The sequence below is a fragment of the Nannobrachium achirus genome, assembly GCF_963921795.1.
Source record: "Nannobrachium achirus genome assembly, chromosome: 6".
NCBI lineage: Eukaryota > Metazoa > Chordata > Actinopteri > Myctophiformes > Myctophidae > Nannobrachium > Nannobrachium achirus.
Genome location: NC_137815.1, coordinates 2613954 through 2634659, shown reverse-complemented (window position 1 = coordinate 2634659; position 20706 = coordinate 2613954). Strand labels below are relative to the sequence as shown.

Genomic DNA, 20706 nt, shown 5'->3' with positions numbered 1-20706 from the left:
TTCTATGTCAGTGGTGCTCAAACCTTTTCATGTCAAGGAGACCCAAAATTAAATGTATTTGGCCACAGACCCCCATCTCAAAATATTTAGTTCCAGAGACTCCCCCAGAAGCAAAATTTGAGTTACAAATGTTTGCTTAAAAATACATATATTCAGAGATTTACACACATTTTCAAGAATTTTCAAAAATAGCAGATCTACAAGCTCACAGTGCGGCACTCGGTAACAAGCTGTGAGCTTGTATTATCTGCTATTTTTCAAGAATAAAATAATTAAGGCCCCTCCACCTTGGGCCCAATAACTCAGTCCCACTTTCCCCCCTTGTGACTCCCCTGTCAACATAGTTGTTACTTTACTGTCCTGTAGTTAAAATAAGCAGCAATGCTGCAATGGATTATATTTATAGTGTAGCAGAGATTTAGCTATTAGAGACTTTTCTAGAGTCTCATTCTATAGCCTTGTACTGCATTTACTTACATGTACTCCCCAAACGTATCAGAGATGCCCCCTGAAAACCCACCTGTTGTTAACTATTTGCTTTCCCAGTTGACTTTGTTTCAACTCTTGTTTTTAGTATTCCAAACTATAGCCTGTTTGTCCAGAAAGGACATTGCAATGATACAAATAAAGAACACCACGCACATGATTCAACTTCATGCTTGCTTCTGACAGAAGTAACAATGATAAATTACAAATATTATCAACACTGCAAAAATGAATGAACTAAGCAAGATTTGCAATCGTATATCTAGCCATAAATTCTTATTGGTCTAGTTTTAAAAATTATATTCTAAAGAAGATAAAATTGTACAAGATGATGATTTTTGTTTTAAGAAAATATTTCTTTTTTTTCTTACCATGATATTAGATCTTAAATTATAATATTTCACATTTACATCAAGTAAAAATTACCCTCTGAGACAAAGGTTGAATCCACAGTGTCACTTTTAAGAAAATGAGTAGCTCTGAGTACTTATTTTAAGTACCAAACTAGTAAAACTCCCAAAGGCGGGGAGAGGTGACCTTGGCCTTTCACCTTTATTTATAGATCTCCAGTGTTTTGCTGGCAGATCTGTACGGTTCCAGAGTAAACAGCAACCTTCAGTCTACTACTTTCACACTACATATCGGAATGATTCAAAACAAATTATTGTTCAACATCACATTTATTCACATTTAATTAAGTACAGTGGCTTTCAAATTGCAAGATCAGAGTACATGGAATAAAGTCCATAATAAAGCAAATCCATAGAAATCACACCTCATATTTAATCCAGGTCGTAACAAGTTAATTACACAACACTCATTGGGTTCTTAATTATCATTTCTCAGTGCAATTACATCATCAATGTTATATTTTGTCAAAACATACACATCATCTTTTAAACTAATGGGAAAATATGATGTATAATCAATCAGCTTTTCAGCATCTATCACCTCTGTTGCCTGGGCAACATTAGGGACCACAACTTCATATGCTAATAGATTTCTATTATAAACAACGGTTTCATAAAGTTGATATTCGAAACAATACAGTGAACTGTCAACCAAATAAATGTTTTTAATAAGCGCAAAGACAGGTAGGGTCTCAGTTGCACTGACGATTATCAGAGACCTTTCACTGATGTACTTGTTACCATTGAGACTAAGCCACTTAACTTTGACTGCATGCTTTATGCCATCAATCCCCAGAAACTCCCTTATTTTTATTCTAATATATTCCAAATTGTGTACTTCTGATACAGGACCCAATTCCTTCTCATGTACAAAAATGGGATGTTCAGTGCCCAATGCATTTTGACAACATTCATAACGCTGATTATGATTCACAAGTGATTTACAGACATTTTTAAAGTTAAGTTTAGAGGACCACTGTTTGAAAAAACAGTGCTTTGACTCGAACCTCATGCACATATGTCTAATCAACGGTCCAAGAGAAATAATTTGTGAAGGGACATGCAGCATGTAATGTTGCTTAGGGATAATATTTTTCTCTGGGAAAAGGTACTTAAATTGTTTCAGATGTAGTTCAATCATTTTTTTCAGTCTTAATACAGTGTGCACAGACACAACAGGGGCAAAGACAATCTTAACTATCTGAATCAACTCCAAAATAAACTTAACATATTCACTGTTCTCTATTCTGTTCAACAGAAAAGGCAGAATCTTTAACAATATAAGCATTTGCCCAGATGATTGTTTAAGTTTGTTATCATTTGATGCCAAAGTACTGAAACTGATGGGACATGGTTTGTCACGTATATCAATGGGTGATAAATTAAAATTCTGCATGTCTGAATTGAACACATCTAAATCCACCTCTCCAGAAAGAACAAGGTGTTGTAACACATGCTTAATTTCCATAGGCGCAACGCCCTCCAGTATGATGTGCATTAAATCCTGTGGCGTCTGCTCAATGAGGTCAAAGCCAGGAAAATCAACCAGCTTACTTCTTCTGTTTATTCCATAAGTGGTTTTGAGGGCTGACTTTACATACTCTGTGCTAGCTCTTTCTATTTCAAGGCACTGTCTGACATGTTTTTCCTTTGTCCTTTTAGTGAATAATTGTTCATCAAAATTGATCTGCATTTCCTCATATGTACATTCACAATGCCTACACTTACTGTATGCAAAACCAACACCTTCCTTGAATCCAGCAAGCTCATGTTGAGCAAGTGTGTCACCACACAATGAAACAACAGCACCGTATAGCTCCATTTCACCATTCAGAGTTGTGATTCTTACACCGTTATACAGTAACTGTAAATCTTCATTAAGTCTTTTCAATATAACGTCAACACCACAATCACGAATGTCTTTTGATTTTGCTATAGCAAGGAGTCTGATTGCAGCCATTTTTGACCTAAATTTGGGGTCTATATTTCCTAAAGTATAGTAGAACATCAACAATTTATTTACAGGAGCATGGGAACCCAGGGGGTTACAGATTTGTATCTCGTCAGAATACAAAATAATCTGCAAAGCAGAAGGTCTTATTGAAAACAATGGGTGGGTTTTGAAAAGTCTTCCATCATTAATGTCATACAAAAAACCCTCTTTGTGGCAGCTCTGTGGTGTGGTGTTGATCATATTAAAAACTCTGGAATTAGATAACAACTGCTCAAGACTATTAATTAGGGGTATATAGAAAAATACATTTTTTTTGATTGCGAGTTCCCTTGATTGTCCTTTTTTTTTCCTAAACGCCGTTTGAGATATTAATACTTCTTCTGGTTCAACTGGGTCAAAAAGCTTCTTGATGGTTTTGTCTTGCATGTAGCTAGTGGCCATTGTGGAGAAAGGATCTTGAAAACTGTCCAATGTCGCCAATACCTCTTCTTGAACATGTTCCACGCTGGCTGACTCTGAATGTCTTTGGAAGATCCTTTGCACGGTGTCCCTCATGGTGTGAAGAAGAGCATTTTGGTACAGCTGGACTCCAGACACAATACTGTTCACACTCCTCTGAAACAAAGAATGAGACATCATGTTTACAGACAGACACAGAGAGAGGGGGAGAGAAAGAAGAGAGGAGGGGGGGAGACAGAGAGACAGCGCATGTATGACATAAAGGTGTTGCTAATTACTTTGTTAACTGTGGTATCCATTGGAAATTAGAAGATGACGACACGCACACGCACACACACACACACACACACACACACACACACACACACACACACACACACACACACACACACACACACACACACACACACACACTAAGACAACCTTTGCGACACACTGTACAAGGAAAATGGCTTTTCTCCTGGATGAGTCCCCATGTGTGATTTTAGCTGACCCGCCAGAGTAAAAACTTTCCCACAAACAGTACAAGGAAAGGGCTTTTCGCCTGTATGAGACTTCATGTGTGTTTTTAGAGTACCCTTCTGAGTAAAGCCTTTGGCACAAACTGTGCAAGGAAAGGGCTTTTCCCCAGTGTGAATCATTGTGTGACTCTTCAGTTGTGCCTTTCGATTAAACATTTTGCCACACACTGCACAACTAAAAATAATCTTTCCTGTGTGACTCCCCATGTTATTGTAAAATACAATACCTGGGACAGGTGGCCCCGTTCCCGGACATCTATGGCAAATGCAACTGCACGTCTGGTGAGATCACTTAAATCCGCTCCATTCTGTAGATGTAATAGACAGAATTCATTAATCCGTAGCTTCTGATTTGTCCTTGACTGACAAACCAGCAGGGTTTTGAAAGGCATCCCAAAATAATATAATAATAATAATAATAATAACGATAATGACAATAATGAAATGCATTAGATCTGCTGGCTCACAGGTTCCATTGTGACATTGTGTGGGCTTATAGATATGCGATTTCCAAAATCAAATAGGTTATCAATTACAATAAATGATCATATCATATCACCCTGCCATAACATCAGCTGTCATATAGCTGAATACCATTATAATAACACATTTTTGAGCGGTGCTGAAAGTACTGCTACAATGAATGAGTATGTCCCGGGGTGTGTCAGACAGTACAAAGTCAGTCCAATTGTCCAACCATGATTGAGTATAGCAATGACATCACAACATGAATAGCACCACTTATTTCACACTAGGTGTGATTTTTGCCAGACCCAGGGGGTCGGCCTACAAAAGGCTTTGTCGGTCTGTCAGTCGGTCAGTCGATCGGTCCCTCTTTTCCTACCCCAACCAGCAGGGGGGGGTCTGGCACAACCAGGTGTCCTGGTCTTGTTATCTTACCTCTGAGATTTGATTTGGTGCGACAGCTGCGTTGACGTCACTACCAGAACCAGCTCCTTCCTAGAGACAAGATAGATTAATACAATTAGTTTTAACACTAGTTCAAGAGTGTTATCAATTGTCTGTTATCATCCATGGCACACTAAATATCATCATTACCAGTGACATTTCATTTGGATCCACAGGGGTGTTGACTTCCGTACTCGTTCTCTGCATCTCAAGGCTAGCAACAGTTCCATCCTATATGCCCGCAAAATGACAGCAACACAAGATGGTTATTATTAATGGTATTAGTCTGGTTGCCAATGCAGGGCAATATGGAGATGTCTGACATCACAAACCACATGAGACTGACACAGTATGACCAAATAACGCAACCACATTCAAATTCCAAGATAAGGGGCACGTCTTTGCCTTTGTTTACTATTTGCACAATATTTTATACACTTGTAGATCAGCTATTTGAACTATTTAAAAATGTTTTAATAAGAGTAAAAAGAGGCAAAGACGTTTAGGGGTTTAGGGTTTGGGAGTCAGAAAATACAGGCCAAGGACTTAATATTGATGACATCTGGTATTTCCATATATGGGGATAAAAGGGAGAAGGAGTGCATTCATTTTCCCCATTGACTTCAATGGGGAAAATTAATTCATGTCAAGCCAACCACAAACGCAATTTTCTATTATGTCTTTGTAGTTGTTATCATCATCATGCCTCAGTGGGAGCTGATGGTTTTGATGATTATGTTTAGTCTACTACTGCAGTATTGCACAATCCACTTATTTCCTTTGAATGAATTTAATAAAATGGGTTATAAATAGAGTATCCCTGGGGCATTATGGTGATAATACTACTACTAATATTAATATGTTTCATTGTGCAGCCAATTTGACAGCTTACCTGTGACATTTGAGTTTGACAGCAGGATGTGTTGACTTGGCTGCTGGTCCTCAGCAAACTTGATTGAGATGAAAATATGGGAATATCAAAATGTTCAGAACCAAATCTGGAAGGATCGGATGATGCTGTCCTCAGCAATCCAGTGGGTGGTAGACCAGATTGAAAATACTGCCTGTGTGTTCGTCTGATGTGGTAATAGAAGGAGTTAAATACTCTGTATTCTTCTGTGCAACCCTCAATACCACATATAACACGAAAATCTGGATTGCGGCTGTGTGCGGTGTTTATATGACTCAAGAGAGACTTGAGCGTTAAGGCAACAAAAACAAAACAAATTACACACCTCCAACACGCCATAACTTTCTACCCCAAAATACAATGGAGAGGTAGGTAATAGAGCAATACAAAATGACGTGTTTCCAGTGAAATAAAGTTCAGAAAGACGACACAGAAGGCACTAGTTCTGCTTCTAAAAGTAAAAAGCCCTGGTGTGTTGACTGTGTTGTGTTCACTTCCTGATTGATGTGGCGCGCAGGAAGAATGGGTTATACCAAATCAGGATGGGGGGGTTGTTATAAGATTTTATTTAAATTAGCAAATAACGCAGTCCATAAATGACATAAATAAACAATACATTTCTTTTTTTGTAATAGCTTGGGCTTTTCTTAATGTATTATTAGGCCTATTTCAACTTAGAATAATATGTTATATTCGCGGGACCCCACCAACTAGTCTCGCGTCACCAGGTCACGCGAGACTACCATTATTACTTTTATTTTTATTTTACTTTTTCTCTGTTAAGCACTTGTGCTTCATTCTATGCTCTGTAAAGCACTTTGAGCTGCATTTCATGTCATGAAAGGTGCTATAAAAATAAAGTTTTATTATTATTATTATTATTACCAACTTAGCAGACGTATGCGTGAAGACGTCATATCCGTTTCCGTTTCCCGAAACATTTCAAGGCTCCATCAAGCGGCAAGAACGCCGCCGGTTATAAACAGTGACGATAAAAGCACGGTAAGGGTTTATTGTATCTACTTTTCTTGAGAATTTTCACATTTAACTAGTTATATTACGACGACGCTGTTGATAGAAGTGTAGCGTTTCTTTTTAATTCGCTTGTATCGCCATGCGGTCGCTATCCTGCATCGATGCGGTGACGTGACATGATCGATTATAGCCTACGTTTGTTGGTTTTCCTCAACGGTGATCCGATAGCTTAGCAACATGCTAACGCTAAATTGGCTCTGGTCCATAGCGTTAGTGGAGAACTCCAGTGGAGTTCTCCACTAACGCTATGGACCAGAGCAGAGCTAACGCTAAATCAAGGCTATCATGCCGTTCCATCTGGGGATGGTGTTTTTTACTGGTGTTTCAGTCCGAGTGTGGGGAAAGGGTGCGTTCGGAAATGCGCACCGGACTGCGCGGGCGTTTATCGTGGGCTTGCCCAGGCCTTACGGCCTGGGCATAAATATAACGATTGCATTCACCACGGCTTCGTAACTCGCGCGGCGCTCCGCCCCTGGCCCGCTCTTCGCGGCCACTCGCGCCTGCGGCGCTCGGGGGCGAAGAGCAGGACCAAGGTCCGCTGGCCTTCGCGCCGCTTGCAATGTCGTGGACAATAAAACGAGCGCACCCTTTCATACACTCTGACTGAATCACCAGTAAAAAACACTCTCTCGTTCCATCTGCCTCTTATTAGACAGAACAGAGATTTCTCGCATTTATTTTAAGATGAGGCAGAGAGAGGGTGAGAGAAAAATGAGGCAGAGTCACAGACAGTTCTCAAAGCGGAGAATACAACAATCATCTGTGGTTTTACAACACTGTTTCCCAAGCACTGGGTTGGGACCCATTTGTGGGTCGCCAAAAACATTTGTATGGGTCCCTTAATGTTTGGTTTCCTACATTTAGTTTTGTATCATTTAAAAACATTCAAAAAACATTCTCCCCCAAAAAGAATAACATTTAATGATTTAAAATAAATAAATGTTTTTTCCCCTTATAATTTCATGAATAAATAAAATAAAAATCTAAGGAATTATCTTAGAAAACACTGACATATTTAAGAAGTAAGATAGAAAATAGCCGATCTACAAGCTCACAGCGTGCATTGTGTCTCTGTCTATGCCTGTCTATTAAAGACAACTGTCTGTAGGCTATATTATATTTATAATTTTCTTCATTATATCTAGATAGAACAATCGGTAGGCAACAATTCCAATTTTGCTGCATGTATTGTATGAGTAAGTCACTGTTTTAGAATCGTGCAAATTCACCCTATCGACCCAAAAAAGGGCAAAAATTTCGCAAAACAATTTTGTACCAAAAATGTTGTCACCTTTTTCACCTTGGGGCTGTTTGCATGTCTGCATTTACCAACTCTTAAAAAGTATTTTTCGTGTTTTAACAGGCATGTTCGACTAGGTTATTTCTGACATTGATAATAAAGTTTAATGTATAGTACTACTTTGCACACAAATTTGTTTTTATTACGGCTTTTACTACGTTCTCCTACTACATGGAGGGCCTGGCTAGCTCATGATGACTTTCAGGTGAACCACCTACAACAACAAAAGAACAATGATGACCCAAAACTGGAAATGATACTTGTTTTGCTAAGACTAATCATTAGTGTTGCTATGTACTGGTACTATTTACATTATTTGTACATTTCTCCTCCGTAGTTTATAGCTATGTTGAAGGTTTATCATTGAAACTTTTATTGGTAGCACTTTAAACGAAGGTGCTGTTAATAAACATTTATTAACATATAATAAACATTTATTAACAATTAATAAAATAATTTATTAATGTTAATAATTGTATCTATAAGACAGTTATTAATGTTTATAAGGAATTTAATAAACATTTATTAACAGTTAAGAGGATGTTAATAAGACAATTTATAACTGTTAATAAGTGCTTTATAAGATACTTATTATTTCTTTATAAACATGTGTAAGGCATTCAATAAAGTTAATAGTAGGTTTATTAGACATTTATTAACTTTTAATTGCTTATTTCTAAGACACTTGAAAAAACGTTTTCATTTTTCTAAAACGTTTTTAAGGAATTAATAAACATTCATAAACTGTTAATAACCTTTAATAAAAGTTATTAAGATATTTACACAGCATTAAGTAACAGTTTAATAGATGTTAATAATATATGTACATTAACCGTTATGAGTTTACTGAACCGTTGGTAAGGGAACTAATAAACCTTAATAAATTGATAATATATTAAGGTTACTAAAAAAGGGTCTTATAAACGGTAACAAATCCTTATTAGACGCTTGAAAACCAAATTTATTCTTAATAAATGTTTATAAGAACTGTAAAAATCATTAATAATATTTATTAAATGTTAACACATGTTAATAAGATGTTTATAAAGCTTTACTTAACCGTTAACAGGTTACCCTAAGTTAACCTAACCGTTGGGAAGGGATCTAATGAAAATTAATAAACTGTTTATAATATATTATAAAACTGTTAATGGGGTATGAAATAGTCTTATGCACTTGGGGGGTAAAGAGGAACGGTCATTTACTATAATTAAACAAACCTTTATAATGTGTTTTATTAACTAGAAAAAAGACTTATAAACATCAACAACTTGTTAACAATGTCTTTATTAACACTTAAATAGGCAGGAACATTCATCTATAAACATTTATAAACAGCTAGTTCGTTTAAAGTGGGAAGTGGGAAGAGTCATCTATAAACATTTATAAACCTCTTACAACAAATAAACGGTGTCTTATTAACAATAACAAATACTTAACAATGCACTTATTAAAGTGTGAACAGTCATCTATAAACATTTATAGTTCGTTTAAAGTGGGAACAGTCATCTATAAACATTTATAAACCTCTTACAACAAATAACGGTGTCTTATTAACAATAACAAATACTTAACAATGCACTTATTAAAGTGTGAACAGTCATCTATAAACATTTATAAACAGCTAGTTCGTTTAGTGGGAACAGTCATCTATAAACATTTATAAACCTCTTACAACAAATAAACGGTGTCTTATTAACAATAACAAATACTTAACAATGCACTTATTAAAGTGTGAACAGTCATCTATAAACATTTATAAACAGCTAGTTCGTTTAAAGTGGGAACAGTCACCTATAAACATTTATAAACCTCTTACAAAAAATAACGGTGTCTTATTAACAATAACAAATACTTAACAATGCACTTATTAAAGTGTGAACAGTCATCTATAGTTCGTTTAAAGTGGGAACAGTCATCTATAAACATTTATAAACCTCTTACAACAAATAAACGGTGTCTTATTAACAATAACAAATACTTAACAATGCACTTATTAAAGTGTGAACAGTCATCTATAAACATTTATAAACAGCTAGTTCGTTTAAAGTGTGAACAGTCATCTATAAACATTTATAAACCACTTATAAGAACTAAACAGTGTCTATTAACATTAACACATTGTTTATGTTGGCACTTATCAACACGTTAATAGACATTTTGCAGGTACTTGGTTTAAAGTGGGAACAGTAATCTATAAACATTTATAAACACATTATAAGAACTAAACAGTGTCTTATTAACATTAACAAATTGTCAAAAGGCACTTATTGACGCGTCAATAGGCATTTTGCAGGTACTTGGTTTAAAGTGGGAACAGTCATCTATAAACATGTATAGATATAAATATTAATGTTTTGGGGCTAGCGATTCCTTTGCAGCTTATGTAATATCATTCCAGTTTATGTACAACTATCACTGTTGTACACCTCTTCCTCCTCCTGCCATCGCTTGAAGATGAAGAGCTTGAGGAATTTGAGGCGAAGGTGGTTGAGTAGCTGGACTCGGATGGTGACTTGACAGAGGTTGGAGACTCATTTCTTGATGCTGTAAAAACAAAATGCAAAATGTTATATAAATAGGAGGTTAGGCATTTTAGACATGTTTTGTTCATAAAGGGGTTACAGTGCACTTATTGTAAATAATAATAATAACAATAAATAAATAAATAGGAGCAGCGCTCTTCCGAGCACAGGTCTCCAATGTGATAAGCAAATGTGAAAAGGGTGCCATGTCATCTGTGGCCTGTCATGATTTCGTTCCAAAGATGTGTTTTGCTCAAATTGAGCTGCTGGTGGTGCTATAACAGGCCGATGTGAAAAGGGTGGCATTTGTTCCTTGACCTACGGAAATCACAAGCTGCGTTTCTGATTTGAGGCATTTTGTTCAAAACGGACCAATCCTGCAAACTTTGGAAGCCACTCAACTAGGATGGAATATGAATTATCGGACAGCTCAGTCTTGATCACTTGCCTATAGCGATACTCTGTACTGATTCCTGTGATTTTTGGAACAAATCTGAAGGAGTAATTTAAAAAAAAATGTTTTACTTAAGTCAGCCTCCAGGTGGCACTATAAAAAGCAGATGCGAAAAGGGCAAAGGTTTTTCCTTGGCCTCGTGGGAGTGCGCATACAACGTTTTACACTGATCGGTGGAGTTATTGGTAAGAACCATAGACTGTAAAAAAATATGGACGATGCAAAGCCATTGGTTTCTATGCTGCGAAGATGACGTTTTTCGTTCAAAAGGGAGCACACTTGCAAAAGCCAGTCTTAGCCTATCAGGATGGAATTTGAAGAATCTGAAAGACCTGTTTCGTTTAATGACTATAGAGATACCATGTAACGATTTGCGTGATTTTTGGACAAAATCGTTAGAAGTGCTGTCCAAAAATCTTGGATCACATGACCACAAGGGGGGGGGGGGGGGGGGGGGCAGCCTGTATTACAATCCATTGTAAACAATGGAGCGATGGTCCCAAAATATGAGTTCTGTTCAACCAATTTATTTGGACCAAATCGACAAATGGGCAGATGACAATTTGGATTAAATAGATGGGTACATCCACAATATTCATGGCAGTTAGGTTGCAATGTTACTCTGTACAAAGACTTGCTACAGTATCTGTGCAGACTAGTGCTTGCTCTGCCATTATATTAACTTACTGTATTGTGATTTTTGCATACTAACCCTTAAAGGGGCACTCCACCACTTTTCAACCTATGTTCATATAATTGGTCCTCACTCAAAAATAGCTTTTTTTTCCCTCAGAGGAGGGCTGTGGGCAGGTCAGAAACCCATCATCTTGTGACATCATCGATTGCCAATCCAGTTTATAGAAACTGCAGGCTTTCTATTCCCGCAAAGTTGCAATTTTAAAGTGGAAGCCATTGTTCTCACGATAATAAAAATCTATTTTTTTTTTCAAAAATATTGATACATTTTTTGGGGGGAAAATGATGATGTCACAAGACAATGGATTCTGAACTTCCCACAGCTCTCCTAGGAGACTTGGACTGAGTAGAAAAAAATTGTGATATTTTACCATGAACATTAGTGAGGACCTATTATATGAAGACAGGTTGAAAAGTGGTGAACTACTCCTTTAAATTCTGTTCGGGTCATTATGACCCGTTTCACATTTTCATTTGGAAAAAAAAGGTAGAAGTTTTTTTTTTTTCCACCTGAAACTCACTGGCCTTAAAGATTCTTCTGAGATGAAACATGTACAAAGTTTTACACTGATCGCTGGAGTTATTGGTAAGAACCATAGACTGTTAAAAAAATATGGACATTGGTTTCTATGCTGCGAAGATGACGTTTTTCTGTCCCTTGTATGGGTGTCGCCATCATTGTTCGAATGGTACCCCAGGAATCACAAGGAATGCTATTGGCTGCCAACGGTCACGTGGAACCGCAGGGATACATGGGAGAATGTGGTGTTGAGCCTCCCGAAATGAAGCACACGAAGAACACAGCAGGCTAGTATCAGTTTAGTTGGCCACTCCCCCCGCAAATCTATCATCAATTTTAACATAAACGTGGCCATATTTGCACAAAAGGCATATCATGATTGAAAGGGAGTTTTCCACTAGCGACAGGAACCATAAAGTATGTATGACAATGTTTATTAAGGTTAGAAAATCAAAGGGGAAAACGAATGGGGTCCAATGAAGACAAATTCTTTTTGGTACCTTGCGGGGGGAAAACAGCGCAACTAGCGGCCAAACATAGGAAGTTTTAGTTCTGTATAGAGACACACGGGCGCCTACAAATATGGCCGTCCTATTGTGATAGCGACCCCACTTCGGGTAAGGGAGAACGGTGCACTGCAAGCCAGCCCATAGAAAGTCATTGCAATTCAGCTGTGGTTAGCCTAATATTAAAATAATCCTACACGAACTGCAGACTATCTTGATTTGAATAAAAATATGTTTCCAGATGTATGGACTGACTCTGCCAACATATCTTCTTGTTTTCTAAATACATGATGTGTGTCACATTTAATGTGCCACTTGAATGGATTACCCATAATGTTAACAGAGAAGAGGGGAAACGGCAGACACAGAACCTGTCGCTTTTCAGTGACATCACTGTCTTTACTGCTGTGCGTTTATGAGCGCCGACTTTGAAGATCCCGACCTTTTCAACTACAGAGTGGATTCTCCAGGTTAGTATTAACCAAAAATAACCTGCAAGACTCCGTTTGGAAAAGGCGAGATGCGATCATTTCCCAAAAATAAACAGCCTAATTATACATGAGAGACGAGCGTATCTGGGTATAGAAAACCTCAAGGGATGCGTCCATGACGTGTGTACCATGCGACCACCTAAACTTAAGATTTCCAATGCTAGCACTTTTGACTCACAGATGAAGTATATTAAAGTATATTGTAGGTAGTGTATCAAGATGACAGATATGCCACTTTAAAAAGGCAAAATTAAACTCATGGGACACTTTATTAGAACACAAAAGAAATCGCTAATGCCTCAGTAGTCAACCACTGAAATTATGATATTTCACGATGCCTTTCATTGGGATTGCATTGGCAGCTGCAGTTCACCATTCATCCTTACCCGAAGTCGGGTCGCTATCACAATAGGACGGCCATATTTGTAGGAGCCCGTGTGTCTCTATTGGTATTCGTTTTAAATCGGCGGAACTATGCCCCTGGTAAAAACACAAATCTGCCTGTTATAGCGCCTCCATGAGGCTGATTTGAACATTTTTAACTGGCATTTCTTCCTCTGCCTAGTGGGAGCGTGCGTGCAAAATGTCACTTACATCGAACTCTGTGTTCATGATTTGAGGCATTTCGTTCAAAAGGGAGCACACTTGCAAAAGCCAGTCTTAGCCTATCAGGATGGAATGTTTCGTTTAATGACTATTAGAGATACCATGTACCGATTTGCGTGATTTTTGGACAAAATCGTTACAAGTGCTGTCCAAAAATCTTGGATCACATGACCACATGGGGTGGCAGCCTGTATTACAAAATATGAGTTCTGTTCAACCAATTTATTTTGACCAAATCGACAAATAGGCAGATGACAATTTGGATTAAATAGATGGGTACATCCACAATATTCATGGCAGTTAGGTTGAAATGTTACTCTGTACAAAGACTTGCTACAGTATCTGTGCAGACTAGTGCTTGCTCTGCCATCAACTTACTGTATTGTGATTTTTCCATATTAATCAGGAACAAGAAATTGTTAATATGATGGCAGAGCAAGCACTGCAAAGATTGCAAGTCTTGGTGGCGCCCACTGGCCTAGTGGTCCAGGCGCATACCACATACTAGGCTATGATGCCTGCTGGCGTCGCCGGATCGATTCCCGATCCGGACAACCTTTGCCACATGTCATTTCCCATCTCTCTCCCCATTTCCTTTCACTTGAATATCATTACCGTGGATTAAATCAATCCAGTTACTGGAGCCCTTCTATTTAATCCTTTTGGGGATGTTGAAGTTATCATCTGCCCATTTGTTCAATTTGGTCAAAAGAAATTGGTTGAACAGAACTCATATTTTGGGACCATTGTTTATAATGGTTTGTAATGCAGGCTGCCACCCCTTGTGGTCATGTCATCCAAGATGGCCATGGTGTGAATAGAGGTTCTGCTCTGGCACCCAGGGAATGTGTGTGCTCAGTTTCGGCCTGGCATAGACAAAGGGTTTGGCACTATAACAGGAGAAGTTCACAGCAATTTTCATCTTCATCTTAATTTTTCATCGTCCTGCTGGACGGAAGAGCAGCAGGACCATTTTAGTAATACATTTTAAAAATGAATAAGGGTAATAATAACAATAATAATAATAATCCAGCAACAATTTCATGGACCCCCTGCAGTAACTCCGGACCCCCTAGGGGTCGTGGACCCCCCGTTGAGGACAGGGGTGTCGCACCAAATTCTGGGCCCTGGGTACAAGGATTCACTCACATTTTGTGCTTTAAAAAGTTGCTATATGCAGTTTTCTGCTGAGATAAGCAGGAAACAGTCAATTGCTTATTACTTTTTTTTTACACTTTATTATATTCAGACGGCTAACCATGCTTCCTAAAGAAATGTTGTCTCTGTGACACTTCCTGGGGCCACAATCTGCCTCCAAAACTATTATTTTTCTCTGTGAGAAGTTCTATCATTGGTCGATAGACAGATAGCCTGCCCAATAAGCAGACCAATCAGGACCGCCTCTTGTTGTTGTTCGGATTGGTTGACACGTCTGTCAATCCTTTTAGCCCCGGTCGGCTGGTTCATGCACCAATGAGCTGCTAGTGACAGCGCTTCTCCTAGAAGCGCCACAGAGACTAGATTCTTTTTAGGGAGAATTGTTAGCCACCTGAATATAATAAAATACAAATAAAAAAATAAAATAAGCAATTGCCTGTTTCCTGCTTATGTCAGCAGAAAACTGCTTATAGCAACTTCAACCATTGAAAAATAGCAGATGTACAAGCCCACAGCGCGGCAACGAGTGCCACGCTGCGAGCTTGTAGATCTGTTATTTTTTTTAAATTGTGAACATTTTTCATGAGGTTTTTTGATAAACCTATGTTTCTATGTCAGTGGTGCTCAATCGTTTATGTGAAGGACCTCTAAATGATATGTATTTGGCCACATCTCAAAATATTTAGTTCCAGGGACCCCCCAGAAGCAAAATTGTATCTAAAAATGTTACCTTAAAAAATACCCATATTCAAAGATTTCCACACATTTTCATGACTTAAAAAATAGCAGATCTACAAGCTCGCAGCGCGGCACTCAGTGCCGCTCTGTGAGCTTGTGGATCTGCAATTTTTCAATAGCTTAAGTATAAAATAACAATATAAAATCAAATTGGTTTAATCTCATGCTCTCAAGAGTGCTTGTTACAATAACACACTGGTAAATAAAATATCTGTAAATATTTTCTACATCTACAGCAGTGGTCCTCAGCCTTTTCAGGCTGTGACCCCCAAAATAATCATATTTTAACTGGGGACCCCCCACCCTGACAAGCATTAAGAGTTGAGGCATTACATTTTGTATAACTGTTTTTTTGCGAGGCGTTGTGAGCATGTAGATCTGCTATTTTCACAATTTCTGCGTCTAATTTATGCCAATTTGGCCAATGTTTAATTTGTCATTTTAGAAGTATTAAAAAGTCCTTAAATTGTCACTTTAGAAATGTGCAGCTACCCTCTATACACTTAAACTTTTTATGTTGGTTTGTTTACTGTTGAGTGAGAAAACAGTGTTGCACATTAAGCTAATCTTCTGGAGACCCCCCAAAATAATTTGGGGACCCCACTGGGGGTCCCGACCCCCAGGTTGAGAACCACTGATCTACAGTAATGCACTTAGCAAATTCGTTTAGCCCTTAGCAGGAGGTTACATCACAGCCAACAATAACAACATTAAACAGGCCTAAGTGAAGTAAAAACAAAACAAAAAAAAACGTCATACTGTACCTTGGATGCATACACATGAACAAAGAGGGGCTTGTAGAGTGATTTCGCTGACTTGTAGGCACTTAAACTGTTAGAACAACACACAGTAGTTGCGTGCATATCGACGTTGTGTTACTGTGTGTTACGTTCAAATATGTCCGTGTTACGTTCATCAAATGCGGCCGGACGGAAACGGTGTTTTGCCGATAATAGTTCCGCATTGTTCACAAGGAGGGTGGGAACAGCTTTAGCACTGACTGACACAGCTGCAATTAATTACTGTCACGTACCACGCCACCTGTACTGTGCGGATTGGCTATGAGTGTCAGGCAGTGGTTTAAGCAAAGTAACTAAGTATTTGTACTTTACTTGAGTATTTCCAATTTCCAATACTTTTACTTCTACTCCAATACATCTCGGATTCAAATATTGCACTTAATACGTTTATATGAACACTTCATGATGAACACCACTAGTTTATATGAATAGCCGTTACTTTGTAGATTTAGATTAGTATTACAAAACTATAGGCTACACTAAGAAATTCAGCCATGTATCAATTTTGGCCATTTGAAATTACCCGACCTACAAGCTCACTGTGCGCTTGTAGATCAGCTATTTTCAAAAGATGTTTTAAGTACATTTGAAAACTTATTTTGCCCAAGACTTTTGCAATTTTATTCAATTACAATAACTATTTCTATATTGCAATATTGACACTTTTAATTGCGACCGTCAGGTCCCAGTTACTATCAAAACCTCCATCGGCTGTCTGTCCGTCATTCAGTGCGTCAGTCCGTCAGTCAGTCCGTCAGTCTGTCTGTCACACGTCACGTCACACTTTTGCCCTACTCATATCTCCGCCACCGTTGCCCTTGGCTATCCATGCCAAACCCCTCTCACATAGCCCTCTTCTAGCGCCACCATGAGGCCGATTCTTGCAAAACCCATTTTTTGACACAACTCCTACAATGTTTGCTCTAAAATCACACACATTTGTACACAGTATGTCTAGACTCATGTCATCAACATGGGTCTGTCCCATTTAGCGCCACCTTCAGGCCGATTTTTTAAAACACATTTTTGGACACCGCTCCAACAAATTTCGCCCTAAAATCACGCAAATCGGTATACAATATGTCTAGACTCATGTCATCAACATGGATCTGTCCCATTTAGTGCCACCTTCAGGCCGATTTTTTTAAAACACATTTTTGGACACTGCTCCTACAAATTTTGCTCTAAAATGCGCAAATCAGTACACATTCTTTCTACAGTCATGTCATCAACATGGATCTCTCCCATTTACCACCACCATCAGGCCGATTTTTACATGCGAACTGACAGTCCCTTATCTCCCGTATGAAACCCTTGTTGCGACCGTTAGGTCGTGCTTACTATCAAAACCTCCACCGGCTGTCAGTCGGTCCGTCTGTCTGTCTGTCTGTCACGTCACGGCACGGCACGGCACGGCACGGCACGGCACACTTTTGCCCAACTCATATCTCCGCCACCGCCAAACAACAACCTCCAACCTCTCACATGGCCTTCTTCTAGCACCACCATGAGGCCGATACTTGCAAAAGACATTTTTGGACACTGCTCCTACGAATTGTGCCCTAAAAGCACACAAATCTGTACACAGTATGTCTACACTCATGTCATCAACATGGATCTGTCCCTTATAGCGCCACCATTAGGCTGATTTTTTCAACCACATTTTTGGACACTGCTCCTACAGATTTTATCCTAAAATCACGCAGTATGTCTACAGTCGTTTGTACATCTGCTATAGTTCCGTTGGTTTTTCCCATCCACTGCCGACTTCTGTGCTTAAGCCGGTAGGATTAGCAGTGCTAGCCAAACATTTGTGTATTAGCTAACGGCTATCCTAGCCCTTCCCCCGTATACTAGCTAAAGCTAACAATATGTCGAGTTCAGAAGAAGTGGATTTCTCTTGGCCGCTTCGCAAGTGTGGAAGCCTGAAACCTTCTACGCTCAGGGGCTATATGGCGGCTATTAATGCTTGTCACCTAGGTGTCAATGGTGATGTGCCCTCAAAGGCCCTTTGTGACCTTGTTTATGGCTGGTGCCACGCACACCAGTCAGATGGCCAGATCGCCTGGGATTTAGAGGTGGTCTTGAGGGGTTTGAGACGAGGCCCTTTCGAGCCTTTGGGGAAGGTTTTTTTGAGACACCTAAGTCTCAAAACTGTGCTCTTATTGGCGTTGACTACAGCCAAAAGGGTCAGTGGACTGTATGAGGTTTGCTAACAGTGACCGTAAGGTTCTGCTTAAGCCCAATATCCAATTTGTACCAAAGAACGGGATTGTGAGTAGGGACCCGGTCGAGTTGGTCGCCTTTCACCCTCCTCCTTTTGCATCGGAGGAGGACCGGCATCTGCATTGCCTCTGTCCAGTGAGGGCCTTGAAGGCATAATAGTCAGTTGAGGACTAGGAATGAGAAACAGTCGTCACGTCTGTTTGTCTCCTTTAGCAACTCTCCTAAGAGAAAAGAGGTGTTTAAGGCCTCTAGTTCTAGGTGGATTGTGGAGGCTATCAGGGAAGCCTATGATAGTGCTCAGGTTCCTCTGCCGGAGGACCTTTAGGCACATTCCACCAGGGGGGTGTAGACCTCATGGGCCCTCTCTCAGGGGGTCTCCATGCAGGAGGTTTGCATGGCGGCCAATTGGCCGTCGCCATCTACGTTTGCAGCTTATTATCACCTGGACGTGGTTCCCGCATTGTTGGTGCACACTCAGTCTTACAAGTGGCTGCCTCCTCTTCTTAAGTGAAAATGGTGGGTACAGTCCTTTCCCTTTTTCCAAGTGGCAATTGGACTGGTGGGTATAGTCCTTCCAATGTTTTCCTTCCATGACCGGTGAGTTTGGTTGGTCATGGTGAAGGTGGACCCATTACCTTATAAGGCGGACTTATTCTGCTCATTGATTATGCAGCACATTTAGTCTGGGTATTTGGGTGATCAGGTGTTGGGTATTTGGGTGATCAGGTGTTGGTCATCGTCGCTTCCGAGAGTCTATGGATCCCATAGGAAGGAATATGAACTGAAAGAGTGACAATAAACACTAAACATAATGTGTACCACTTTGCGTGATTTTAGGGCAAAATCTGTAGGAACAGTGTCCAAACATGTGTTTGAAAAAATCGGCCTAATAGTGGCGCTATATGTCCTTGTTGATGACATGAGTGTAGACATACTGTGTACCGATTTACGTGATTTTGGGGCAAAATTTGTAGGAGCGGTGTCCAAAAATGTGTTCGGCCTGAAGGTGGCGCTAAATGGGACAGACCCATGTTGATGACATGAGTTTAGGCATACTGTGTACACATTTGTGTGATTTTAGGGCAAACTTTGTAGGAGTTGTCAAAAAATGGGTTTTGCAAGAATCGGCCTCATGGTGGCGCTAGAAGAGGGCCATGTGAGAGGTTGGAGGTTGTTGTTTGGCGGTGGCGGAGATATGAGTTGGGCAAAAGTGTGCCGTGCCGTGCCGTGCCGTGACGTGACAGACAGACAGACAGACGGACTGACTGACAGCCGGTGGAGGTTTTGATAGTAACTGCGACCTGACGGTCGCAACAAGGGTTTCATACGGGAGATAAGGGACTGTCAGGTCGCATGTAAAAATCGGCCTGATGGAGTGATGGTGGTGCTAAATGGGAGAGATCCATGTTGATGATATGACTGTAGACAGAATGTGTACTGATTTGCGCGATTTTATATAAAAATGTGTAGGAGCAGTGTCCAAAAATGTGTTTTAAAAAATCGGCCTGAAGGTGGCGCTAAATGGGACAGATCCATGTTGATGACATGAGTCTAGACATTGTATACCGATTTGCGTGATTTTAGGGCAAAATTTGTAGGAGCGGTGTCCAAAAATGTGTTTTAAAAAATCAGCCTGAAGGTGGCGCTAAATGGGACAGATCCATGTTGATGACATGAGTCTAGACATTGTATACCGATTTGCGTGATTTTAGGGCAAAATTTGTAGGAGCGGTGTCCAAAAATGTGTTTTAAAAAATCGGCCTGAAGGTGGCGCTAAATGGGACAGATCCATGTTGATGACATGAGTCTAGACATATTGTATACCGATTTGCGTGATTTTAGGGCAAAATTTGTAGGAGCGGTGTCCAAAAATGTGTTTTAAAAAATCGGCCTGAAGGTGGCGCTAAATGGGACAGACCCATGTTGATGACATGAGTCTAGACATACTGTGTACAAATGTGTGTGATTTTAAGCAAACATTGTAGGAGTTGTATCAAAAAAT

The 20706-nt window shown here is 39.4% G+C and overlaps 1 protein-coding gene across 1 annotated transcript in view; it reads right to left on the bottom strand.

Moving 5' to 3' along the window:
• Window positions 1-2212: 2212 nt before the first annotated feature.
• LOC308286373 (germinal-center associated nuclear protein-like) overlaps window positions 2213-20706 on the bottom strand; it is a gene marked incomplete at both ends in the record, with an annotated part of 92727 nt that continues 74233 nt past the window's right edge. The window contains 4 exons of the mRNA XM_080727369.1: window positions 2213-2236; window positions 3226-3465; window positions 4058-4138; window positions 4731-4790. Coding sequence (XP_080583495.1) covers window positions 2213-2236; window positions 3226-3465; window positions 4058-4138; window positions 4731-4790 — 405 coding nt within the window. The remainder of the gene's footprint in view (window positions 2237-3225; window positions 3466-4057; window positions 4139-4730; window positions 4791-20706) is intronic.